At 39.5% G+C, this 19172-nt stretch overlaps 1 protein-coding gene across 1 annotated transcript; it reads right to left on the bottom strand.

Moving 5' to 3' along the window:
• Window positions 1-202: 202 nt before the first annotated feature.
• dusp22a (dual specificity phosphatase 22a) lies at window positions 203-18078 on the bottom strand. Its single transcript, XM_061744263.1, has 7 exons — window positions 17774-18078; window positions 16356-16389; window positions 13992-14074; window positions 13480-13529; window positions 10862-10936; window positions 10409-10580; window positions 203-1695 (listed from the first exon to the last, which is right to left on the bottom strand). The coding sequence occupies exons 1-7, from the start codon at window positions 17792-17794 to the stop codon at window positions 1525-1527; spliced, it is 606 nt and encodes a 201-aa protein (XP_061600247.1). The 5' UTR covers window positions 17795-18078; the 3' UTR covers window positions 203-1524.
• Window positions 18079-19172: the final 1094 nt, after the last annotated feature.

Below are 19172 nucleotides of genomic sequence, written 5' to 3' on the forward strand. Positions count from 1 at the left end.
ATGCATGAAATTTTAATGAAAAACAGGACATTTGTCATTAGGTTGGAGCAAAAGCAGAATATTTTCTGTTGATTTCACTGAACCTATGAATAGCTGTTGTTTTGAACTGCAGAAGTAATCATTCTTTACATTTGGTTATGTTTTTACTTACATATTTTATCTTCACTTATGTACGCAGACACTTGTCAAGGTGCTATAGAGCAGATTTATTTGTAATTAAATCTTTATGTCAATCAATACAGCTCATTATAAAAATACATTAGGAAAACAAAACAAAAAAAAACAAAGTATACAAATTAATCACAAATCACATAATTTTATAACAGAAATTCTATAAGAATTCCATAAAAGTCAGTTTTAACACAATTAAAAAAAACAAAGCTTTAGTAAAATCAGGAAGACTTTAGTATTTGGACTTCAGATCAGAATTAAACTCACATTATAGATTATATAGCATTTTATAGAGCCTGTTCCATTTTACCTGACGGCTCAATTTGACAGACTTAAAATGTAAGCATTACTAATTGAGTTGGGTTTATTCTTAATATTCCCATTCTCTCATGGCAGTCTTTACAGCCCTGAGGGCAGCTAAAGCAGATTACCAGTAGATGGCTGAAGGGACACAAGTAACTATGGTTCTTCGTGTCCCTTGACGGCTGCCAGCTGAAAGTAGAGATGCGATCCTGGATTTGACTGTAGAGATTTCTCAATGTCCTCATTTCAGTTTTGTTTTCTTTTTTTTTATAAGAATAAAATACAGAAGGAGTTTCTGGGAAACCCAACACAACTACCCATCAAAATTCACTTATGTGAAGTCCATGGGTGGTTGTTATTTTTCATAAATATGAGTTTTATTGAAATATGAACCAAATGAGGAAAAATAATAATATTCCTACTTTTAGGAAATGTCAGTAGTTTTAAGACTTGGCAGGTGAGACGTCAACCACAGTGGGTTGAACATCAGAATGTGCATGATCTCATTCCTCCAAAAACACATCATCTTCATAAGCTGCAATACTGATTAAAGAGTTTACTTCCAAGCGCTTGAACCGCACTGCCAATCAGTAGTCAAAATATTTTAATAATTTGGCAGTTTTTTTTATTTATTTCATCACTGTAGTGACATATGTAAGTTAAACGGTTCATTATAGCATCACTCGAGCCTACGGGGGCCCAGTAGAAAACTGGAGACGTAAAGACTCAAAAAGAAAACAAACAAACAAATAAACCCTAAGGTAGTGAGGTGTTTACAGTAAGGCATCTGTGGACACTGATACCCCTATTGTGGCTATACTCAGTTAGTGGCAGGTACATGTAATAGATAAATCTGTAGCACAGTTGTAAATCAACCTCTGTGAGTCAAGACTGTGAGCCAAATACAAATGCAGTGAAAAGAGAAAAGATACTCTGGGGTGGAAGTCTTTTTTTCCTTTTTTAAGTTGACCTTAATGGCCTTAATGCTGAAGACAGCTTTGAGGTTTATTTAGAAGAGCGTACAGAAGACTAACTGAAGACGGAACCGTTTCAAGTGCTGCCTTCAGGATGATCAGAGGTGGCTTGCTCTCTGATCGAGGGCTGATCTCCTCCTCTCCTTTGGCTCTCCTGCTGCTCCGTGTACAGTGTCAGGAGGGCTTTCACCTGCTCCTGGTCATTGAAGGGACTGGGACGGAAATTAGACCGTAGCCAGTCTCGAAACTGTGGACATAAAATGAAACAGGAGACCTCATGAAACACATTAATCACTGTTAGTTAACCAATGTCAAACTACTTCACTGTGTTGAATGCAAATTCAGGCACATTGTGTTGCAGACTTTGGGGTGTAGAGATTTTTGTTCATATGACCCAGACTGCAAGTGAGAATACCATAAGTGACCTGATGGCAAAAACAGTTTTTCTGCATCATTGTAAGCTGACTGAAATGACATATAATCAAAAGATATCTTAACACTGCTGGCAGTGGAATAAACAATAGCTTCAGATTATATCATGTGCACTCTGCCGCAACTTTTCATCTAATGCTTAGTTTTTTTTGTTTTTTTTTCAAGTAATAAAAGAGGATCTACAATCTCTAAAATAATGTTCAGCAATTACCCACTTTTTGTGCAATATCTTAAAAAAAAAAGTGAAAGTCTAACTGAAAGTAATACATTCATCTTCCTGAAATTTGTATTCTCACATCAATTCACAAGAGTAGAAAATTGACTCATAACATCAACGCATAGCAACAAAAAAAAAGACAAAGATCAAAAGCTGTTGAGATAGAAATCATAGATATCATAATCTTAACATCTGCTCTATACAGTGTCATTTTGACAGAGAATATGAATCTTCCTCAAAAGCCACAAAATACTTTCAAGTGTTTAACATACTGTAGTAGAGAAAAATGCATCAACCGGAAAAACAATCTGTACCGGGATCATTTCAGATGACGCTCTCGCCAAGCTGCCTCATCTGAGGAGCAACGTTAGAGTAGAAAAAAAATAAAGCTCATGGCCCAACATCAAAAGAAAAGCAGAAAGATATACAGGTGTCATTTAGTTATTGATTACCTAGGTAATTCCATTTTTAGTTGCAGCAAAATTATCTGAAGTGCAATGTAAAAGCTTCAACATAATTTCTAAAAAAGGGCAGCATATAAAGAAGTAGTGGTTTTCTATTAACTGTACCAGCGGAGTTTACAATTGCTGAGGCAAAAAGCACTAAGAATTCAATTCTTAATCAGTCATGTGTCTTTGAATATCTTTGATAGTGGGACTGGGGTTTGTGTTGAACTTTAGCAGCATTTACCTTGACTACAGCAATTAAACAGGTTTTATCATCCTCACTAAGCTCATTTATTACAGAGGCACCTGGATAGCGCAGTATCATTTACACACACCTTGTTATGACACGTTTTAAGTGTCGTTGCATTTGTGCTATATGGCACAGTTGCCTCATTGCTGGTTTAGGATCCTTCACTTTCTATTTGAGACACATGGGAAAATCACAAATACAGAAAACACATTTCCCTTTAAATCCTCGAAATCACAGCAAGGTCTACAACAATGAGCAATTTTTTTCAGTCATGTTGCAAGATGCTGACAGTAATGTTAAACACGTGATGAGCAGCACCCAAGCTAATGCAATCCAAGCAAACCCCCTGCAGTTCCCCTTCTCTACTTCATTATTCTATTAGGTCAGCCTCATTGTCAAACAGTGGCTTATTAAAGGTCTTCGCTGATCTATATGACTAAAATGATATATAATATTGAAGGCTATAAAGAACCAGTTGTAGCCTGCTCCTGTTTTTACAGTCATAAAATACTGTAGAGATAAAACCTGTGTGTTAAAAATAAAAGACTAAGTGGTGGTATTTTTTTTAACGTACAAATGAATCAATTAAGTCCAGATTTTACTGACTTCTTCTCCCACTAGGATTGTAGGCTATGGAAGTCTATTGATCCATCCATCCATCCATCCATCCATTTCCCGCTGCTTATCCGGAACCGGGTCGCGGGGACAGCAGTCTCAACAGAGATGCCCAGACTTCCTTCACCCCAGACACTTCCTCCAGCTCCTCCGAGGGGAGTCTGAGGCGTTCCCAGGCCAGCCGAGAGACATAGTCTCTCCAGCGTGTCCTGGGTCTTCCCCGGGGTCTCCTCCCGGAGGGACATGCCTGAAACACCTCCTTAGGGAGGCGTCCAGGAGGATCCGATACAGATGCCCAAGCCACCTCAGCTGACTCCTCTCAATGTGAAGGAGCAGCGGCTCGACTCCGAGCTCCTCCCGGGTGATCGAACTCCTCTCTAAGGGAGCGTCCAGCCAACCTGCGGAGGAAACTCATCTCGGCCGCTTGTATCTGCGATCTTGTCCTTTCGGTCACTACCCAAAGTTCATGACCATAGGTGAGGGTAGGTGCGTAGATTGACCGGTAAATCGAGAGCTTCGCCTTTCGACTCAGCTCCTTCTTCACCACGACGGTCCGGTACACCAACCGCATAACTGCGGACGCTGCACCGATCCGTCTGTCAATCTCACGCTCCATCGTTCCCTCACTCGTGAACAAGACCCCGAGATACTTGAACTCCTCCACCTGAGGCAGGACTTCTCCACCCACCCGGAGAAGGCACGCCACCCTTTTCTGATGGAGAACCATGGCCTCGGTTTTGGAGGTGCTGATTCTCATCCCTGCCGCGTCGCACTCGGCCTCAAACCGCCCCAGCACATGCTGAAGGTCCCAGTCAGATCAAGCCAACAGGACAACATCATCCGCAAAAATCAGAGATGAAATCCTGAGGTACCCAAATCGGATCCCCTCCGGCCCCTGGCTACGCCTAGAAATCCTGTTGATAAAAATGATAAACAGGACCGGGGACAAAGGGCAGCCCTGCCGGAGTCCAACATGCACCGGGAACAAGTCTGACCTACTGCCGGCAATGCGAACCAAACTCCTGCTCCGATCATATAGAGACCGGACAGCCCTTAGTAGAGGGCCCCGGACTCCATACTCACTCAGCACCCCCCACAGAAAGGCACGAGGGACACGGTCAAATGCCTTCTCCAGATCCACAAAGCACATGTAGACTGGTTGGGCAAATTTCCATGAACCCTCAAGCACCCTGCGGAGGGTATAGAGCTGGTCCCAGTGTCCCACAATAAAAAGAGGGACCATCACCCCGGTTTGCCACTCCAGCGGCACTGTCCCCTTCCTCAATGCAATGTCGAAGAGGCGTGTCAACCAAAACAGCCCTACGACACCCAGAGACTTAAGGTACTCAGGGCGAATCTCATCCACCCCCGGTGCCCTGCCACTGACGAGCTTGCGAACCACCAGCAAATCCCTGAGTCCACACTCTCTGCTTCCTCAATGGAAGGCATGTCAGTCGGATTGAGGAGATCCTCGAAGTATTCCTTCCACCGTCCGACAACGTCCCCAGTCGAGGTCAACAGCTCCCCACCCGCACCGTAAATGGTGCCCGGTAGAGTACTGCTTCACCCTTCTGAGGCGCCAAATGGTCCGCCAGAATTTCCTCGAGGCCGACCGAAAGTTGGCCTGCCGCTACCTATCTACTTTCAACCCGAGTGTCCAAAACATACGGCCGAAGGTCAGATGAAACGACAACAAAGTCGATCATTGACCTCCGGCCTAGGGTGTCCTGGTGCCACGTAAACATGGTAATAATATAATAATAATGAATTTAACTTGTAATGCACTTTACATTCAATGAATCTCAAAGTGCCACACTTAGACCATTATTCATTCATACACATTCTCACCGGTGGTGGTAGCTACGTTTGTAGCCACAGCTGCCCTGGGGCAGACTGACGGAAGCGTGGCTGCCATATTGCGCCAAACGGCCCTTCCGACCACCCCCAAACATTCATACACATTCCAACACATTCACACGGGGCAAGGTGGGTAAGGTGTCTTGCCCAAGGACACTACGACAGCAACTGGCCGTTGCTGGCCGCTCGATGGTGTTCGTTATGGACAAAACTGTGAGTAGCACAGAAGTCCAACAACAAAGCACTGCTCGGGTTCAGATCGGGGAGGCCGTTCCTCTCAATCACACCTCTCCAGGTATCACTGTCATTGCCAACGTGAGCGTTGAAGTCCCCCAGTAGAACAATGGAGTCCCCAGTTGGAGCACCATCAAGTACCCCTCCCAGGGACTCCAAGAAGGCCGGGTACTCCGCACTGCTGTTCTGCTCGTAGGCCCAAACAACAGTGAGAGACCTTTTCCCGACCCGAAGGCGCAGGGAAGCGACCCTCTCGTTCACCGCGGTACACTCCAACACATTGCGACTGAGCTGACACCAATCCGGGCGACATGACGGTCCTCGATTTTTCCTCCTCCATGATATGCTTGTGAACCGCTCTTAGTCTGGCCCGTCACCTAGGACCTGTTTGCCATGGGAGACCCTACGAGGGGCGTAATGCCCCAGACAACATAGCTCCTAGGATCACTCGGGCAACACAAACCCCTCCACCACAGTAAGGTGGCGGTTCAAGGAGGTCTATTGATATTTGGTCATTTTAGATATTGAAAAGATTTTGAAACATCCGAGTTATATTTTACAATAAACAAATTACTGGAAAACGCTTTGGAAGCTATAGTCTTTCTGTTTCTGTTTCTGTTAGCTGCTTCTTAGGCCTTTCACAATGACCTTTGAAAGGTCTGAAATGAATATATATATAAAAAAGGCATAACATTACCAGTCTTTTTATGACATTGTTTTATGGTGCTTATGTACATATTTTATGTTTATATAGTTGTTATAGTATGCGTTTGTAACTCATGTGCTCTTAACTGCTGCCCGTCTTGATCAGGAAACTCTTGAAAAAGAGATTTGAAATCCCAAGTGTTTCCCCCAGGTTAAATAAAAGGTTAATAAAAAATAAAAATACACTAGAGTCTATACAAGAGGGAGTCGATGCTTAATCGAAAACTATAATGTATTTATGGCTAGGAATCTAAGTAAAGCTGCAAAATTTGATGTATCCATAAAAATAGATGTTAGTTACTTCAACTAAAAAAAAAAAAAATAAATAAATAAATATACAAAATCCTTTTTCTGGAACACTGAAATAAGTATACATGAGCTGGCCAGGATTAACAGTTGACAAGTTAACCACAGACTGCACATGCATTGTGATGGTTGTATGTGTCATATCCTGTAAGAATCTGTTTGGGGCTTTGAATCACAACGAACCCATCACAGTTATAGGGATGTAAATGTCAGAGCTTTTTTTTAGTTAAATAGAACATGACAAAAATATAAAATGGAGCCTTGACATTGTGAACACCCACATAGTTCTAAGCAGCTCCACCTTGTGCTCATATAAGAGCTCAGAACAGTCAGGACATGCTGACATCTGCATGGAACCCACCACTGCATATCAGTGGAGGGATGGTGGAGAGCGAGTCCAGCCTCAATTACTTGAGCACACACATTTCTGAGGACTTCTTATAGACAAGAAACACAGTAATATCAGGCAAGAAGGCTCATATATGGCTCTACAACTACTATGGGTTAGTCTTTGATGCTGATTATTAACAAAAAAAAGACAAAAAAAAATAAAAAATGCTGAATTGGTCTGCCTCTAATATATATATATATATATATATATATATATATATATATATATAATATCACCGTTTTATCAGTTTGTGCCTGAGACTTATCCTGTAGTATATACCTCCTAATAATAATAATTTTTAAATATATTAAAAAGTGTATCAAACATGGTCTAACAGAAAAGGAAACCCAAACTTTGTATACCACCGTAAATGAATGCTGAAACATACCACATAAAAATAAATAAATAAATAAATAAATAAATAAATAAATAAATAAATAAATAAATAAATAAATAAATAAATAAAAAAATATAACTCCCTATATCTGTAAGGCAGAGATTTTTAAATACGACTTTTAGTTACAAACTGTAAACCAGTTGGTAAAAATACAGTACATGCCATATTTCAGAAATGGCACATAGTGCTTCAAGGAGGGACATCCAGGTTTTATAACAAGTTTAGAGAATATCAACTACCAAACTATGTGGGTGTCAAACTGGCTTGGGAAAAAGATTTGGGAACAAATATTCAAGGGGATAGCTGGAGGAAGACAATACAATCGTGGTATTCCACAGCCCGGGACATGCAAACACGCCTAATTAATTTCAGAATAATGAATAGAAATTACTGGACACCAGCAAAGATGTCGAGGCTGGGACTAAGGGAGGACGACAAGTGTTGGAGGTGTGACAAGGGGAGGGGTACATTGATCCACATGTTGTATGAATGTGAAATGGTACAGGACATTTGGTCAGCGGTTGTTAGGTGTATTAACAATATATTGGGAACAGAACTCAGGGAGGATCCAGCACTATGTATATTAGGCATCATACCAACAGAAGCTTACTTGTCTGCACATAAGTGTTCTTGGGTGAAACTGGCCCTTTTAACAGGAAGCAGGATAGTACTTAGGCATTGGAAGTCAAGAGAGAAGGTCAGTTTTAAGGAGTCCTGACCTAACTGTTCACCGTCTACCTGCTTGGAGGGGGCTGCTTAGAACACTTCCAGAGTGCAGATTTTGCACACTTGGCACACCACCAACACAGCAGTGGTGCACACCCACTCTGATAGTGCCACGGAAATCCTGTTTTGACTTTGTATAGCAGGGGTGTCAGACTATTTAATCCTGCTCCACATCACCATTAGGGTCAAAGGGCTGGTTGACAGCAACTGCAAGACTACTTAGATGCAGCTTTCTTTTCTTTCTTTGACTCTACCTTTAATGATTAATAATAGATACAAATGAATTACTATTATAGAGGTCTGACAGTCACTAGACTGAGAAATCTGCTTTCAGGCAATAAAAAATAAGAATAAATAAACAAAATAAAATAAAAAAATGTGGCTTGTTTCCATCAGGCAACATATTTTTTAATTGTCTTTCCTCTTCATGAGCTTTTCTTTTAATTAGGGCTCGAGCACTGACAGTGTGAAGGCCCTATTGTATCTGTAGGAATTTTTCTAAATTTTTTTTTTTCTCGTTTTTTCCTCGTTATTTTTCTGACGAAATGAGGGCCTTTTTGACCGCCTAAACGTGCCTCAAAAGTCACCAAATTTTGCACGCAAGCCAGGCCTGGCTAAAAATTTGATATTTAATGGTTTGCATTAATGGGCTTGGCCTAATGGCTCAACAGCGCCCCCTAAAAAACTTTGTACCTCAAGCCCCACAATACGGTTTGACGTACATGCACGAAAATCGGTACACACCTTTATCATGTCGCAACTTAAAGAAAAGTCTCTTGGCGCCATGGCCGAAACCGAACAGGAAGTCGGCCATTTTGAATTAATCGTGCAATTTTGGCGCAATTTATGACATTTCTTCGGCCGTTAATGCGGCCCGAACCGTAACGTGCACCCAAGTGTGTTATACATATACAAATTGTGCGGCTCGATCCTGCGACGATGGGCATTACTTTTCTCAGTCAAAAGCGTTACCGTGGCGACGATAGACGCAAAAAAAGCACGCCCCCCCTTCTTCTGATTGGTCCATATGTGATAGTTCCTATTTTCTGCCATAACTTTTGAATGGTTTGACATAAAGACTCGTGGGTGGTGTCATCGGACATGGTTTTGAGTCCTTGAACATAATTGGTGCAAATTAGCCCCGCCCCTTCATCTGATTGGTCGATATCTGATAGTTCCTACTTTCTGCCATAACTTTTGAATGCTTTGATATGGAGAGTCGTGGCTGGTGTCATCCGCTAAATGTCCAGGCCTGAAGACATCTACATGCAAGTCATACAAGCGCTTCCACTGCAGCACACCTGAACGTACGCAAGGGTGTGAGGGCCCGTTCATCGCTGCTTGCAGCTTTAATTGAAGTTTGTATTTCAAATTCACATGTTAACCACAAAACTGTTTTAGGAAATGGCTTAATTTGAGATATTGCCATCTAATCATCATCATCATCATCATCTTCATCATCATCATCAGATGGATGGATGCCATCATAGTGCAAATAATGAAACCAAGATGTATTGTGAGACATGACATTATGGGCTGTGCGTACCTTTACAATTAAATCTTATTTCTATGGCATCTGTGTCAATACAAATTCCCTCTAGGCGCTTTCCAAAGATCCAGAACATGACCTCAGAGCACACATTAAATAAAACAATAACAAGTAAAAACTCCCCTAGCGGAAGAAAAACCTAAAGCCAAACAGTAGCAAGAAGAAAAAAAAAACGACTTTAAGAGGAAAGAAACCTTGAGCAGGACCTGGCTCATAAGGGGGGACCTTCCTGGCAAAGTATGAAATCATTTTTGGATGTTCTCTCGAGCCAGATAAAATGAGGTTGCAAGCCACATTTGTTGCATGGGTACTGAGTTTGGCCTGGCTGTTGCTTAGTCAACTGCATATATATATATATATATGTATAACTGGGCCATATACCAATTTATGTTACATTTTTCAATCTGATCTGTAAATAATTATGCAATTATAGTTCTAATATTAAAATCAAGTCATGATTCAAAGCAGTTAGTCTACATGTCAGTGTCCAGCCAAACAGTAGACAAGGAAAACGTAAGTATTTTGAGAATAAAACTTCCAATGATATAATTTTCCATCAGTTTAGAGTGCAAGCTACAATATAATATTGTACAGAGATGAAGGGAATTTATGTTTAAGAAATAAATACATTTGCATGGGAGTGAAAAGATGTAGACAAAGCTGGGGGGGTGTTATTGGACTGTCTGGCTGCGGTATTTTGTCCAAGCCATTTAATCATCACATCAGGGAAAACAAAGACAGCATTATAAAAATGCAATAACATTAAATTCAAGAATATTTTTCTCCAACATTTTGTCAAAAAAAAAGACTGTCATCCTTTCTAATTCATTTTTACCTCCGAGACTTGTGAGGTCTGGTACTCCTGGAGCTGCTGCTGGAAGCCGTAGTTTGGTCCAACAAAGGAGCGAACAGCTTTGACCGCAGACAGACACTCCTCCCAGCTGTGGTGGGTGACAGTCATCAGGTAGGCCACCACCATGGTAGTGCTGCGGGACACACCTGCCAGGCTGCAGCAAGACAACGCACATTTGCTCAGTTTAGTTACTGTCATTTAGCAACTGTGTTCTAATGTTTTTACTCCTGCCAGTAATACCTAAATAAGTAGTAATAAAAGAGGCATGTTTTTTTAATGTAAAAGTTGGCCTACAGATCTAATTATAAATAAAATAATTGTGACATGCTTTGATCAGAATTACACGGGAAAAACATATTAGGGTTAAGGTTAACCCAAATAATGGATTTATGTTACATTACCATTTTCAAGAGATAGCTTGCCTTTAAAACCTACCAGTGAACTAGACAAGCTCCACCATTCAGGCGACATTCATGGATGAAGCCAATACACTCTTTGAAATGCTGCAATCTGGAAACAAAACAAAAAGAAAAGAGTAGGTAAACAATTCGTCAACATGTCACAAAACTAGACCGTTCTTACTAAGGCAGGTTGTGAGGCTAAAAATGGATCACACGTTACAGGATATGAGAAAGGACACCTTGAACTGAAACTCCTGTACTATGGAGCCAACTCCATGTCAAATAAGTTTCTGCAATTGTGATGATGTGCTGTTTTAACTGTAGAAACTGGAAATTACTCTTAAATCCTGTGATTTTCTAGAATCGATGAAATAGTTTTAATTCAGTTTTATCACCTGTGCTTGGTACTGCCATGGCAGACCCTGACCAGGGTAATTCAGTTTTTACATTTTTTTTTCCCCACTACTCCAAGTTGTCATGTGATAAAAATGTTGGCTCGGCTCAAACAGAGAGTCTGTGGTAGACCAGAGCGCAGACAGTTGGGACAGACAAGGGAAGTAACCATCCTAATTCTTGTCTATCTGCACAATTTCATCAGTTTTCAAACTTTGTTCTATTGATGAATGTTTACAGTTCATTTTTACTTTAAATACAAAAAAACGCTCTTGTCTGACAGCAACAACTCGCAAACAGCTGCTTGATGTATATGACTGAAATAAAAACCACACATAAAAATAAAGTGGAAATACTCAGATATTTTACCCATTCACTCTCAGGAAGCACTGATAGTGTTTTGCATAATCAAGATAGCGCTGTCTCCTGAGGAGCAGATGTTGGTTACTCAATAGCAGACAGAGTAACAGACTGGAGCTAAAATAGATTGACTGTCACTTTTCTTTTCTCTTTTCCTGAGATCCAAACTCCTCTATGAAAGATGTCTTCTCAGCACTTTGTTCTGTCTTCCTAGCAGAGAAGTTTCCGGCGGACTTGATTAATACGCAGAAAATTTACTTGTGACAAAGAACTGAGGTTTAAAGCACTCAAATGTGGAAAATAAGAATGAAACGAAATAAGCAGTTCAGTGATATTTTGTGAGTGAGTCACACACACACACACACACACACACACACACACACACACACACACACACACACACAACACAGTTTTTTTTTTCCAACATGCAGACATCTCACTCATATGCACACCTCATTATGGAAATATTAATGCAAATGAGTTAACACCTTCGTGGTCACTGCATACTGTACACAGAAACGAAAACAATCTTCAAAAAAGAAAAGAAAAAAAAACAAATGTGTCCACAAATATCAGCACACGTTGGTCAATAAATCTACGAATAACGACATTTCTGAAAATATAAAATAAACAGCAGCAATTAATAATTATTATTTACTTAATACTAACAATAATAATACTAATAATACTACTACTAATAATAATAATAAGTAGTAGTAGTTTCTGAGGCAACTGTGTTTTAGTCCTGGACCAAATCAGCCAATATCAGCTTTGACCATAAGGGCCTCAGAGGACGGTAAGTCTAGTGGGGCGGCAGTTGGCCTCACTGTCCCACCAGTCAGACCAGGGATTGTGACAGAGGGGGTTTATTAAAGGCCCTGGGTGGTCGGAGCAAACAGCCAGATGTCACTGGGAGGTTTCCTTCCGCTGCTGGCTAAGGGAAGGATGCTTGATTGCGACAGGGGAGGTTGGACACCTCCAGCCTAACCCGATCAGCAACATCCATCCAACCAACCACAAAAGCTACATTTCTTACGCTCCACCTATCTTTATTTTCTAAATCAAACAAAGAAATAAAATTTAAAAAAATACATAGACACACACATATATATATATATATATATATATATATATATACATACATATATACACACACACATACACAAATATACATACACACACACACAGTTCATATTCGGACCCGGCATACGTTCAGTAACTGAAGTGATCACATTTAAACAGTCACTGAGATAATAAAAAAAATTAAATAAATAAAATCCCAGTCACACTGAGATATCTGAAACCGACCAAAACTCCTTTCAACCCTTGGTGAGGAGTTTCGCAGAAAGTCTGTAAATTCATTGGAAATGTATGCAGCACCTCCCACAATTCCACCTCAGCTGTCATTGCAGGAACCTGGCCGTCTTTAGAGGGCACCAAGTCAACTATAACGGCATAATCTTTTCCCATTGTCAAGTCTCAAAGTCAGTCAGCATGGTCGCGGCACACAAGGATTCTTATTATTCCTTAGCAGGCCACGCTTGTGTGTTTTTAAGTTAAGTCAAACAGCAAACTGTGTTGCACAAGGTCACAGACTCTGAAGAGGATGAAACATTACTGCTATGACTAATGCGTTATGTTGGTGGCCGCTGTAAGGGTGGAGGGAGAATTTGTGCTTCTTTCAACACTCAAATCTGCCTCCTGATGAACAATGACACTTTGAACACTCTCAAAGTCACACAAACATAAAACCACTTCTAGAGTTCAATCTTTAACATTGATACAGAAGCATTTTAACTCACTACAATATGTTTTGCTTCAAATCTAGATTATGAAATCATCTAACTCATTAACATTAAAAAAAAAAATCTTTGAAAAGTTGTGTGCATAATTACTCACAGGTTCTGGCTGGAAGCATCAGCGGCATGAATGCAAAGGTACGTCATGTCCTGCAAAACATTTATGAAAAGCTGAAAGAAAATTCAAGACTACAAGTCTCACATGCAATGTGAACCTTATCCAAGAGGGCATTTCATTCAAAAGCTAAAATGATTTCACTAGTCTATGCCCTAGCTGTCTGTACTTTACTGTAAATGTATTGTTTTGCACTTGTTTTAGATTTGTTTTAGCTCAAAAAGAAAATCTTTGCATATATTCTGACATTATTAGCTCCAATCACTGCTTAAATTCGCCGCAGAATACACCATCCTTGTCCCCGACTCTTTCCTTAAACATAACTCATCACCGCCCCCATCTGGCTGACAGGAAAAATAACATTATATGAAAAAAAAAAAAACCCATCAGGCTCAAAATCTCCAGGTAAAATTTTCCACAGGAAGCACTGCTTTGATTAATTACAAACACATCACCAAACATCCTAACACACCACACAGCCTGGTTTCTCCACCAACCTCGAACACAGGTTTAGCATTGTTGTACACAGAAAGGATGTGGGTGATGCCATTTTTGGATAAACTGTCTCTGTTTTCTGCATCTGTGAAAAAAAGAGGAACACATTTCAGAGTCTTGCCTGTGAATTTTACAAAAACGTAAGCAATATCAATAAGATGAATATACCACATATAATTTTCAACACATATAATATCTAAAGTGTGTTGATATGAATGCTGCTTAATGGCCTGTGATTTAAGAAATTAAAAAAGGGGGGTCAAGCTAAGATGTTTTCACTGAATAATGGAAATGACAATACATCACTTTAAAAGTAAAAGTGAGTAACTTTCACTTTAAAGTTGTAGCTACAAAACATTTATGACATTTTATTGCTTCGATTTATTAACACAGTTTATCTGGCTCACCTGAAATTGCTCTAACTTCCAATCAAGTCTGGATTGCTCTCATGAAAACATACATCACATTAACAGCAACACACACAAACATGAACACTTCTGTCTGGCTATAAGAAAACTTGCTACAACCTCACTATTCTCTCTATGATCATTATAGTTCAATAGATATGTTGGATAAATCACAAAGAACCAAAATGCAGGAAGTGAAAAAGACAAAAAGAGTGTGAGCAAGGGACCAGACTAAAAGGTGAATTTTGGACTGACTTTTATTTAGCGCAAAACTATTAGGACAAACATGAAGCAGCACAGCAGAGAACTTGCCATCTTATTGCTGGACTAGTAAGCAATGTCTTATTATTGATAGCTGGCCTGCTGCGTATTACCACTGCAGATTGTTGTTTTGATGGCCCAATCAAGTTGTCCACTCTGTAATTTTGTCTTTGGCGGATGATTGTAAGGCATCTTGCAAATGTGCTGCATTGCACTCAGACTAATGTCTGAATGTGAAGTCTGTAACAGAAACTAAAGTTTTCTATAGGATGCAATTACGAGTTGTGTGCAGTGCTTTTGCATACTTAGCACTCAGTGTGGCAAAAACATTTTCAAGGGGATGCTGTTTCTTCACAGAGATATTAGGATACATTACAGCTAATTATGTTGGAGAACTGAAGCTGGGATTAATTTCACTGCAAGTTGCTGTCGTGAAGCATCTGCCTTGTTAGTTCTGTGGGCTCCGTTTTCCTTGTCTGAGCTGCAGCTGGTAAATATTTTTTATTTTATAATCCTTTATTCATCCCACAAGGGGAAATTATTCTCAGCTTTTAACCCATCTTTAGTTGGACTAGGAGCAGTGGGCTGCTATTTTTACAGCGTCCAGGGTTAAGGGCCTAGCACAGGGGCCCAAAGTGGTTCACCTTGGTTGCAATCTGTGGACTTGAACCTCTAACCACTAGGATACCACCACAAAATATATTCACATCATCCATATTTGTGGGTAGAGAACAGTGTTGCTTTCAAGTTATAAAGAATAATAATAAAATAAAAAGAATAATAATAATACTACTACTACTACTAATAATAATAATAATAATAATAATAATAATAATAATAATAATAATAACAACAAAGAGAAAGCCTTAGCTGTGTCAACAGTGAAAGCCTACTAACACTTCCTAAGGTCTGAATAAAAGCCATTGGACTTCATTTCCTTGGTTGCTGAAGATGTTTCATTACGCAAGAATTATTAGTTCAAGTTGATGAACTTGAACTGACTCAGAGTCTACACCTGGTTACCGACCCCCACTGCACTTTGGGGACCAGTGTTGGCCAGGGCACACATTTTGTACAAACACACACCTTTGGCCAGTAATACTAAAGGCTACTATTGAGGCTGGTCTTTAAATTGTCTACTATCCTAAGACATTATTCTATACAGAACAGCCTGTGCTTCTATCAATAAGACTAAATTTAGCCATTATGCTTCTGCCATCCTGTCTTGGAGGCAGCTAAAGTTAGAACAACGCAAATGCCACACTAAGTGGCCAGAGGATGCGTGTCAAGCCAGGGACTGTCACACTCATGACTACTCAAGTGTATAAGCTTACTTTCATTTGAATTGCTTATTTTACATCTTTTATTGATGTGTGAACATCCATGTTTGTCAAGGGGAAGGTACTATGTGGAGGTACTCATTCCAATTGTTACAGATAGTGTAAAACTGAGTTTAAGAATTTCTTTGAAGAATAAAATGTTGCACAGATATAGTGGGTACAAAGAACAAAAGGTATTCACATATGGGTGTCACATAAGAAAATGTTGGGTTTTTTAAAAGATTATATCTTAAAAAAGGTTAGGTCACAGAAACTCACTATCCCACTACTTCATAGATAAAAATGCCAGCCTTATACCCTTTCTAATGTTCTTCATTTAAAATTAGAAAATCGACATAAAGCATCATGTTTTTCTTACCTCTTATATTCCCCAGGTAGAGCCCGTCAACAACCTGTGAAGCAGCAGTCACAGACATTGTGTTATATGTCCATTACAGTTCACTCAGAAGAACTCTACTTGAAAGGAGCAAGTGCTCCAGTTTAAACCTGGTTGGATTTAAGGCTTAAGGCTTAAGGACAAAGCAACCGTTCCCTGTAGCCATACAAGGCCTGAAACAGCGAAGCATGATTATAAGGATGTGTGATGAGCACCTGTTCAGTGCTGCTGCACAACTTTTGTACCAGAGCCAGTGTGCTTCTAAATTATAACACTTTCATATATTCACTTTTGGATACTTTTCTCAATCACGTTTGCACCCCATTCCTATTGTGCATTTTTTCCCCCTGATATCTTAAGATGCGGAATTATTTATAAATAAAATATGCATTTTATTATTTATAATACGTTTTTTTCCCCTATTATTTTCTTCTTAATGTCTTTGTAGAAACTTTGAGTCAACTTTGTATGTAAAAATGTGCTATACAAATAAACGTGCTTTCCCAAGCTTATTTGTATCACTGAAGAATTATCCATCCAACTATCCATTTTCTATACCCGCTTTCTCCTTTGCAGGGTCACGGGGTCTGTCGGAGCTTATCCCAGCTCATCACAGGCGAGAGGAAGGGGTTCACCCTGGACAGGTCGCTAGTGTATCGCAGGGCAACTGAAGAATTATTTCATACTCTATTAATGGTTAACTGAATCACTTAAGTGAATTGCTTATTCCACGTACTGTGTTTGGATTTAATTTAGGATGACAAAGTAGTGAAGCATTATATTTGGACACATAAGCTGAATCAGAATGCTTTAATTATATGTTTTGGTCCTCAGGTCCCATCATTAGAAGGTTAGAGGTCATTGTCTGCCACAGCAGCACCAGGCAAAGTAATGGAAAACAAGCCTAGGTGTTCCCATTTCTGTCAAAATAATGTTCAAGTGTGCATTGTTTATGTCCACTGATCATCAAACATGATCAAAATAAGCTTCAACAGTACTTCAGTTGTGACAGAAAAATATTTCAAAGTACATTGTGTATGTAGCTTGTTAACCTGGCAAAACATTTAGGTCTGTGTTCAGATTTAGTACAAACCATACATTTTTAAAATGAGTTTGGTTTTGTTCATTACTGAAAAGGAAGAGATTAGCCGTTTTGTGCACGTAAAATATCCGTTCAAAAATGAATTAGCTTTTGTTTTTTTAATTCATTTCACATCTGTATCCACTGGCCATCTCATTAGTGTGGTGAGAGAACAAAACAAGTGACGTAATGGCCTGACGCTGAGTAGTGATTGAAGGCGTTTTCCTTAACAAGTTTTGTTGAGTTTCACCACAAAAAAAATAAAAAAATCACACCTTAAAACACAACGCTACGAAGAAAAAGCCAAATGCAAACCTACCTTATTCATACCATTGCCCATGATGATTCTGAGCGGAGGTCTACGGCGAGCTGCACCACTTTAAATGCTAAACCGCTATGTTAACAAGGACTTCCGAGTCCTAGACGTGAGCGACGCTGGACTGCAGACCTCCACCCCATAAAGCACCGCAGGGTCCTTGCTAAGTCTGTCCTATGCTCGGTAGCATTCTTGCATTAAGTCGCCATGCGGAGGACAATTGCATTGACTTCAGCCTTGACCTCGTCCCTCACCGCTGGATCGTCTTCCGGATTGTTTTGACGTTAAACAGCTGAAGCTCATCCGGTCCGTGACGTCAACTGTATCATTGCAGATGTTAATGACTTTGTGTCACAACGAAACAGAAACATCTCTGCATTTATGTTTTCACTGTGACATATCCAAAAAAATTTGGAGTGATCTTGAGTTTCATTTTTTTTTCAATGCTGCTAAATCTGTTTATTTACTTAACATTAAATATATTATTTGTTACTTTGATTATACTAAAGATAGTGCTCTTGAACACCTATTGAATTGTATCATTATTTACGCTAAATTCTTTATTCACAAACAAAAAATTGCTGGTGCTACTCCTAAATTTGCCCCCTTTCTACTACACAATTCTCTCATGAAATCTCTTTGTTTGATAAACAACAAAAAAAGTAATATATTTTTAATCAACTATGAAACGTTTTTCCCTGTATCCTCTGACTAACCTTTTATTTATAACTGTCTTGACCTTTCCTTTTTGTTTTCTATGCATCTGATTTTATTCCTCATACCTCATACCATTCCTGTTTTATTTATTTATGTATTTATTTTATTCTCTATTTATTTACTTACTCATCTTTATTATTATTATTGTTATTATTATTATGACTGTTAACGTCATTATCTATATTATGACTTCTTATTCATACTAGATATTTTTACTCTTTACTCCATCATTATATGTGCTGTTCTACACCTTGTTAGTGTTTGTATAGCAAGATTTACTAATAAAGTTTTTTTTTTTAAAGCTGAAGTGCTTGTACCCATAGATATATATTGCCTTTATATATATCTATGCTTGTACCAGTCATGTGGACATATCACCGAAAACCCACAGCTGTTTTATACCACTTTGAAATGTTAACTCAGACTGGGAAGCATTGAAGAATTTGTATGTGATCCTTTTAAAATCCTACAACCACACCACAAGACCCAGATTAACTCAGTGTGGTGCCCTAGGATGACCAAGCTTAAAAAGCGGGGTCAAAACCACTGCCTTCATAGATTTACATGAACGTATTGCTGAAGTACATGCTCAACACTCACACTACAAATAAATGTAAGACAAGCAACCAACTAAGAGTAACACCACAGATAGACATGAGTCTACAAAGGCCAAACTACACTGATG

This window comes from Cololabis saira, chromosome 2 (genome assembly GCF_033807715.1).
Source record: "Cololabis saira isolate AMF1-May2022 chromosome 2, fColSai1.1, whole genome shotgun sequence".
In the NCBI taxonomy this organism is placed as follows: Eukaryota; Metazoa; Chordata; class Actinopteri; order Beloniformes; family Belonidae; genus Cololabis; species Cololabis saira.

Bases quoted from the DNA above. Each gene is read 5' to 3' on its own strand.
- dusp22a (XM_061744263.1), bottom strand. From the start codon at position 17,794: ATGGGCAATGGTATGAATAAG. The intron at 14,075-16,355 runs GTAAGAAAAACA...TTTTTTTCACAG, and splicing joins CTACCTGGGGAATATAAGAG to ATGCAGAAAACAGAGACAGT. The intron at 10,581-10,861 runs GTAGGTTTTAAA...GTCTTGCTGCAG, and splicing joins GGAGCTTGTCTAGTTCACTG to CCTGGCAGGTGTGTCCCGCA.